Consider the following 8754-nt stretch of genomic DNA (forward strand, 5'->3'; position numbering starts at 1 on the left):
GCATGCTTGGCTTCTGTCTCGCCATAAGACAGGCTTTGAGACTTTGATGAGCCTTTGCATGCCTTTGAATCTTCAAGGATTGGGATGCTGCTCGCCTTCTCGTGGTCGAGCAGATCCTGGCATGCTTGGCTTCTGTCTCGCCATAAGACAGGCTTTGAGACTTGGTGACCCTTTGCATGCCTCAGGAATTTCTTCGAATGCTTTGGAGTCTGCTCGCCTTCTCGTGGTCGAGTAGATCCTGGCATGCTTGGCTTCTGTCTCGCCATAAGACAGGCTTTGAGACTTTGTTGAGCCTTTGCATGCCTTTGATTCTTCAAGGATTGGGATGCTGCTCGCCTTCTCGTGGCCGAGTAGATCCTGGCATGCTTGGCTTCTGTCTCGCCATAAGACAAGCTTTGAGACTTTGTTGAGCCTTTGCATGCCTTTGAATCTTCAAGGATTGGGATGCTGCTCGCCTTCTCGTGGCCGAGCAGATCCTGGTATGCTTGGCTTCTGTCTCGCCATAAGACCGGCTTTGAGACTTTGATGAGCCTTTGCATGCCTTTGAATCTTCAAGGATTGGGATGCTGCTCGCCTTCTCGTGGCCGAGCAGATCCTGGCATGCTTGGCTTCTGTCTCGCCATAAGACAGACTTTGAGACTTTGATCAGCCTTTGCATGCCTTTGAATCTTCAAGGATTGGGATGCTGCTCGCCTTCTCGTGGCCGAGCAGATCCTGGCATGCTTGGCATCTGTCTCGCCATAAGACAAGCTTTGAGACTTTGTTGAGCCTTTGCATGCCTTCGAATCTTCAAGGATTGGGACGCTGCTCGCCTTCTCGTGGCCGAGCAGATCCTGGCATGCTTGGCTTCTGTCTCGCCGTAAGACAGGCTTTGAGACTTTGATGAGCCTTTGCATGCCTTTGAATCTTCAAGGATTGGGATGCTGCTCGCCTTCTCGTGGCCGAGCAGATCCTGGCATGCTTGGCTTCTGTCTCGCCATAAGACAGGCTTTGAGACTTTGATGAGCCTTTGCATGCCTTTGAATCTTCAAGGATTGGGATGCTGCTCGCCTTCTCGTGGCCGAGCAGATCCTGGCATGCTTGGCTTCTGTCTCGCCATAAGACAGGCTTTGAGACTTTGTTGAGCCTTTGCATGCCTTCGAATCTTCAAGGATTGGGACGCTGCTCGCCTTCTCGTGGCCGAGCAGATCCTGGCATGCTTGGCTTCTGTCTCGCCATAAGACAGGGGTTGAGACTTTGATGAGCCTTTGCAAGCCTTTGAATCTTCAAGGATTGGGATGTTGCTCGCCTTCTCGTGGCCGTGCAGATCCTGGCATGCTTGGCTTCTGTCTCGCCATAAGACAGGCTTTGAGACTTTGATGAGCCTTTGCATGCCTTTGAATCTTCAAGGATTGGGATGCTGCTCGCCTTCTCGTGGTCGAGCAGATCCTGGCATTCTTGGCTTCTGTCTCGCCATAAGACAGGCTTTGAGACTTGGTGACCCTTTGCATGCCTCAGGAATTTCTTCGAATGCTTTGGAGTCTGCTCGCCTTCTCGTGGTCGAGTAGATCCTGGCATGCTTGGCTTCTGTCTCGCCATAAGAAAGGCTTTGAGACTTTGTTGAGCCTTTGCATGCCTTTGATTCTTCAAGGATTGGGATGCTGCTCGCCTTCTCGTGGCCGAGTAGATCTTGGCATGCTTGGCTTCTGTCTCGCCATAAGACAGGCTTTGAGACTTTGTTGAGCCTTTGCATGCCTTTGAATCTTCAAGGATTGGGATGCTGCTCGCCTTCTCGTGGCCGAGCAGATCCTGGCATGCTTGGCTTCTGTCTCGCCATAAGACCGGCTTTGAGACTTTGATGAGCCTTTGCATGCCTTTGAATCTTCAAGGATTGGGATGCTGCTCGCCTTCTCGTGGCCGAGCAGATCCTGGCATGCTTGGCTTCTGTCTCGCCATAAGACAGGCTTTGAGTCTTTGATCAGCCTTTGCATGCCTTCGAATCTTCAGGGATTGGGATGCTGCTCGCCTTCTCGTGGCCGAGCAGATCCTGGCATGCTTGGCTTCTGTCTCGCCATAAGACAGGCTTTGAGACTTTGTTGAGCCTTTGCATGCCTTCGAATCTTCAAGGATTGGGATGCTGCTCGCCTTCTCGTGGCCGAGCAGATCCTGGCATGCTTGGCTTCTGTCTCGCCATAAGACAGGCTTTGAGACTTTGATGAGCCTTTGCATGCCTTTGAATCTTCAAGGATTGGGATGCTGCTCGCCTTCTCGTGGCCGAGCAGATCCTGGCATGCTTGGCTTCTGTCTCGCCATAAGACAGGCTTTGAGACTTTGTTGAGCCTTTGCATGCCTTCGAATCTTCAAGGATTGGGACGCTGCTCGCCTTCTCGTGGCCGAGCAGATCCTGGCATGCTTGGCTTCTGTCTCGCCATAAGACAGGTGTTGAGACTTTGATGAGCCTTTGCAAGCCTTTGAATCTTCAAGGATTGGGATGTTGCTCGCCTTCTCGTGGCCGTGCAGATCCTGGCATGCTTGGCTTCTGTCTCGCCATAAGACAGGCTTTGAGACTTTGATGAGCCTTTGCATGCCTTTGAATCTTCAAGGATTGGGATGCTGCTCGCCTTCTCGTGGTCGAGCAGATCCTGGCATTCTTGGCTTCTGTCTCGCCATAAGACAGGCTTTGAGACTTGGTGACCCTTTGCATGCCTCAGGAATTTCTTCGAATGCTTTGGAGTCTGCTCGCCTTCTCGTGGTCGAGTAGATCCTGGCATGCTTGGCTTCTGTCTCGCCATAAGAAAGGCTTTGAGACTTTGTTGAGCCTTTGCATGCCTTTGATTCTTCAAGGATTGGGATGCTGCTCGCCTTCTCGTGGCCGAGTAGATCTTGGCATGCTTGGCTTCTGTCTCGCCATAAGACAGGCTTTGAGACTTTGTTGAGCCTTTGCATGCCTTTGAATCTTCAAGGATTGGGATGCTGCTCGCCTTCTCGTGGCCGAGCAGATCCTGGCATGCTTGGCTTCTGTCTCGCCATAAGACCGGCTTTGAGACTTTGATGAGCCTTTGCATGCCTTTGAATCTTCAAGGATTGGGATGCTGCTCGCCTTCTCGTGGCCGAGCAGATCCTGGCATGCTTGGCTTCTGTCTCGCCATAAGACAGGCTTTGAGTCTTTGATCAGCCTTTGCATGCCTTCGAATCTTCAGGGATTGGGATGCTGCTCGCCTTCTCGTGGCCGAGCAGATCCTGGCATGCTTGGCTTCTGTCTCGCCATAAGACAGGCTTTGAGACTTTGTTGAGCCTTTGCATGCCTTCGAATCTTCAAGGATTGGGATGCTGCTCGCCTTCTCGTGGCCGAGCAGATCCTGGCATGCTTGGCTTCTGTCTCGCCATAAGACAGGCTTTGAGACTTTGATGAGCCTTTGCATGCCTTTGAATCTTCAAGGATTGGGATGCTGCTCGCCTTCTCGTGGCCGAGCAGATCCTGGCATGCTTGGCTTATGTCTTGCCATAAAACAGGCTTTGAGACTTTGTCGAGCCTTTGCATGCCTCAGGAATTTCTTCGAATGCTTTGGAGTCTGCTCGCCTTCTCGTGGTCGAGCAGATCCTGGCATGCTTGGCTTCTGTCTCGCCATAAGACAGGCTTTGAGAATTTGTTGAGCCTTTGCATGCCTTTGATTCTTCAAGGATTGGGATGCTGCTCGCCTTCTCGTGGCCGAGCAGATCCTGGCATGCTTGGCTTCTGTCTCGCCATAAGACAGGCTTTGAGACTTTGTTGAGCCTTTGCATGCCTTTGATTCTCCGAGGATTGGGATTCTGCTCGCCTTCTCGTGGCCGAGCAGATCCTGGCATGCTTGGCTTCTGTCTCGCCATAAGACAGGCTTTGAGACTTGGTGAGCCTTTGCATGCCTCAGGAATTTCTTCGAATGCTTTGGAGTCTGCTCGCCTTCTCGTGGCCGAGCAGATCCTGGCATGCTTGGCTTCTGTCTCGCCATAAGACAGGCTTTGAGACTTTGATGAGCCTTTGCATGCCTCAGGAATTTCTTTGAATGCTTTGGAGTCTGCTCGCCTTCTCGTGGTCGAGCAGATCCTGGCATGCTTGGCTTCTGTCTCGCCATAAGACAGGCTTTGAGACTTTTTTGAGCCTTTGCATGCCTTTGATTCTTCAAGGATTGGGATGCTGCTCGCCTTCTCGTGGCCGAGCAGATCCTGGCATGCTTGGCTTCTGTCTCGCCATAAGACAGGCTTTGAGACTTTGATGAGCCTTTGCATGCCTTTGGGAATTTTCTCGGTTTCAAGCGAAAGAAATTCCTCGACGTTCCATTAATGGCAGGATTCGACTTACATGAAATTGTTTGGACATAAAGCGTGAAAGATAAACGATAATGAGCATGAGCAAAAATAGTTTTCAAATGTTAACAAGTCTTACTGGAAGTATTTTCGGAGGTATGCTGCGTTCCATGGGCGTTTCACCTCGTGGCCGTCCGTGCGAACCAGCTTGTAAGCTCCGGGTCCCGCTATCTGCTTGGCTCTATATGGCCCTTCCCAATTCGGTCCCAGCACTCCTTGATTCGAATCTTTGGTGCTCTGATTCACTCTTCTCAGTACCCATTCTCCGACCCTGAATTGCCGTATGTTCACCTTCTGGTTATAATACCGAGCAACCCTCTGTTGGTAAATGACTGAGCGCTCGGCTGCTTGCTCCCTCCTTTCCGTTAGCAGATCAAGATTCAAACATATCTGCTCGTCGTTCTCCTGCTCATTGAAATGATTTGTCATGTGTGTGGTCGTTCCTGTCTCAGCCGGCACGACCGCTTCATGTCCGAAAGCCAAAGCGAACGGTGTCTCCCCAGTTGCGGTTTTGTGGGTTGTTCTGTATGCCCATAGCACACCTGACAGCTCGTCACCCACGCACCCTTTTTTGCTCCAAGCCTGGTTTTCAAAAGCCTCTTGATGGTCTTGTTGGCTGCTTCTACTTGTCCATTCGATTGAGGGTGAGCAGGCGAGCAATACTTCAGCTCTATCTCTAGGTTCTGGCAGAAATCCCTGAAGCTGTGATTATCGAACTGCCTGCCATTATCCGTTACCAAGGCATAAGGGATCCCGTATCGACAGACCAAGTTTCTCCACACGAAGTCTGTTGTTTTCTTCTCTGTGATCCTGCTAAGGGCTTCTACCTCTATCCACTTCGTGAAGTAATCTATGGCAACTATTGCATGTGTTGCCTTAACTCTGTTTCCTCTGCATTCACCACCCCGTCGTCCTCGTCACCAGTCTGTCTTGCCGGGGACTGCTCTCTTTCTCTATGAAATTCTCCCCGCAGAGGTACGTTACCTCTCTCACCACCAAATCTCCCAGTGGTTTGACTTCTCCCCGCACTATCGGGACCTGGTGCCACTCCACCGCCTCTCACCCTTCCCTCTTGGGTTACCCTTCGCTCGCTCCGCAGCTCATGCAGGATGGTTGTCAAGGTCTCCATCTGCTTTTCCATCCGTTCCATCCGGTCGAACATGACTTTTTCCCGTGCTTCACTGACTATCTCCCTCAGCGTCACGGAATCGTTAAGCCTCCTATCACCCCCTTGTGCACTACTTCCTCCTGTCTCCATTGCTTTTCACTTGCTTCACCCATCTTCTTGCTATCAACAGAAGCTTTTTGCTCTCATCCCCACAGACGGCGCCAAAATGTTGATGCGAGATTCTGGTTGTCCTCGTTTTACGACCAGGGTCTCTGCTCGATCAACTTCACCTCGACCAGGATCTCTCCTCGTAAAGCTTCTTCTCCAGAGGTTCCTGCGCACACAGACAGGTCAGAGTACGCCGGTTGTTTTTCCGGCACAAACCCTCCGACGCTCAAGTCAGATATGAAGGTTCGGGGAACGCTTGCCACAAATCTTATGGCTGTTAGGTTGTTTTCTCTCTTTTAGAATTTCTTTTCTAATCTCAAAAATGCTAACCCATTTACCTTCGTTGGCTACCTTTTTATAGGCTTCCTCTGAATCCCAGTTTTCCGCTTTCTTCGAGACGGTACGGGACTCTGACTGCCGCGTTATGGGCAAACGTGGGATCTTGCGTGTTACGCCACGGTTCTGGGGAAAGCGTGGCTGTCGTGGTTTTGTGAGATCTTGTTTCCGCTTTTTTGGGGGACGGTATGGGACTCCGACTGCTGCGTTATGCTGCGTTATGGGCAAACGTGGGATCTTGCGTGTTACGCCACGGTTCTGGGGAAAGCGTGGCTGTCGTGCCTAGATTCTCGGGCTGGAGAGCATGCCTTGCCAACTGCCGTCGACCGGGTCTCCTCGCCTCTCGACCTCTAGCCGGAATGGCCTTATGCCTCTTACAGGAAATTTACCTCGCGGATGACGTGCTCGTGGACGAGCAGGATATTTCTGCTCCTGTTCCCCCGCGCACCAGGCTTTTACGGAACACACCGGTTCGCAGAACTCTGCCATCAGATATCTGCTCACCATGCCTGGTCTCGTCGACGTATTTCTCCCAAACACTAAGTATTTAAAAAAAAAAAAAAAAGACCCTTTCTATGATTGTTATTCTCCCTTATCAAAAATAGCCCCGTGATTTGTCTATAATTACAAAAAGAACTACATCGCTGCCTATTTAAAGCCCCGGAATCTTCATCTTTCTACAACTAGTCTTATAAATTTTCGTGCCTTCTTAAGGGGTAAAAAAGAAAAAAGCAACTCAAGGCTCTACGACATGACGACAGTGAAAAGTAATCAAGGACCAACAGCAACGATACTGGCCATTGGCACATCAACTCCTCCTAACTGTTTCTACCAAGCTGATTATCCTGATTTCTACTTTCGAGTCACCAATAGCGACCACAAGACCGAGCTGAAAGAGAAATTCAAGCGCATATGTAAGCATGCATTATTTACACAAACAAATTAATTAGAAAGCTCAATAAAATATAGCTTGGTCTTATGTAATTTTTTGTTGATTAATAATAATGTTTTATTTTGGTTATGAACAGGCGAGAGACAATCTATTAAAAAACGATACTTTCATCTTACTGAAGAGATTCTAAAAGAAAATCCGAATATGTGCTGCTACGAGGCCCCGTCTTTGGATGCTCGACAAGCTATGCTGATTGATGAGGTACCAAAGCTTGGGAAGGAAGCCGCACTGAAGGCCATCAAAGAGTGGGGACAGCCCGTCTCAAAGATCACTCACCTTATATTTAGTGCCTTCTATGGCGTTGACATGCCTGGTGCGGACGTCCGTCTGATGAGGCTTCTCGGCCTCAAACCGTCCGTTAACAGGCTCATGATTTATACCCAAGGCTGTTACATGGGCGGGACAGTCATCCGCCTTGCCAAGGATATTGCAGAGAACAATCCTGGAGCTCGTGTTCTTGTAGTATGTTCTGATATCAGGGTTTTGGACTTTCATGAACCATCCGAAACCCACTTGGACGTCTTGGTTGTGCAAGCGGTTTTCGGTGATGGAGCTGGCGCTGCAATTATTGGTGCAGATTCTGATATCTCCAATCACGAACGTCCACTATTCCAGATCTTGTCTTGCACACAGACGACTGTCCCTGACACTGAAAATTATATCTCGGGCCAATTGAAAGAAATGGGCACGTATTGTCATTTATCAAGACGACTGTCCCTGACACTGAAAATTATATCTCGGGCCAATTGAAAGAAAGGGGCACGTATTGTCATTTATCAAGAGACGTGCCTGTGGCAATTGGGAATTATGTAGACAAGTGTTTATCAAATGCAATGAGTCCGATTGGAATTAGTGATTGGAACTCGTTGTTTTACGTTGTCCACCCAGGCGGTGATGGCCTTCTAGACCAAGTTGAAAAAACCCTCGGACTGCGAAAGGAAAAACTTTGGGCAAGTCGGTATGTGCTGAGGGAGTATGGAAATATGGGGGCGCCGTCAGTGTTCTTCATTCTTGATGAGGTGAGGAAGAAGAGTATCGAGGAAATGAAAGCCACGACGGGTGAGGGATTGGAGTGCGGTGTTTTGTTTGGATTCGGACCAGGGCTGACGGTGGAAACTGTTGTGTTGCAGAGTGTCTCTACAAATTTCACCAACTACTGACAACTGTTCATGAGTTTTTTGTGTTGACTTTATTATGTGTGCCTTGTTGTGCCCCTATTTTGTTGCAGGTCTTTTCCTTTCAATGTCAATAAATGCCTCCTAGGTGGAGAGTTTCTTTTAAAAAAATAAAAATTATGCTTATATTATAGTACAGCCGAGCTTGATAATAAATAAATAAAAACGGACTCGTGGGAGGGATGATAAAATATAATACTATGCGTAACATAATTGAATAGAAATTGTTATAAGCCCGGCATCAGATCTTATAAGCCGGCACTGTTTCAACCCGGGATTCCCGGATTGGAATAGCGACCGCGAATCATTTGGCAGCCCCCAAATTTTTTTTTTGTTTGTTTGTTGGCTGCATATGGTGGATGTGCATTCAATGTTGGCCTTTGGATTTACATTCTATTCTTCTCTTTTTTTCTTTTCTTTTTTTTTTTTTTTAAGATTTTTGCATCTTGATATATATTTTCTAGTAGACAATTTTTATTTTTTAGTGAAACAATAGTAAACAAGCAAATAATTAAGCCAAGTAACACAAAACTATTTAAAAAAAAAAACAAAAACAACCTAATAACACAACTGATTAAGAAAAGAATAGGAAGACAAAACTGAAAAATTTGAAAACTTTAATTTTGATGAATTATGGCTGTGAGTAGCAATGATTAATGGAAAGTAAAATAATGAACTTTTTTTTCTTAAGT

At 48.2% G+C, this 8754-nt stretch overlaps 1 protein-coding gene across 1 annotated transcript; it reads left to right on the top strand.

Annotated features, from left to right (window-relative positions):
• The first annotated feature begins 6624 nt into the window (after window positions 1–6624).
• LOC127899064 (chalcone synthase-like) lies at window positions 6625–8176 on the top strand. Its single transcript, XM_052431790.1, has 3 exons — window positions 6625–6849; window positions 6964–7576; window positions 7645–8176. Exons 1-3 carry the CDS (start codon window positions 6687–6689, stop codon window positions 8045–8047), a joined length of 1179 nt encoding a protein of 392 aa, XP_052287750.1. The 5' UTR covers window positions 6625–6686; the 3' UTR covers window positions 8048–8176.
• Window positions 8177–8754: the final 578 nt, after the last annotated feature.

Source organism: Citrus sinensis, chromosome 8 (genome assembly GCF_022201045.2).
Source record: "Citrus sinensis cultivar Valencia sweet orange chromosome 8, DVS_A1.0, whole genome shotgun sequence".
NCBI classification, from domain to species: domain Eukaryota; kingdom Viridiplantae; phylum Streptophyta; class Magnoliopsida; order Sapindales; family Rutaceae; genus Citrus; species Citrus sinensis.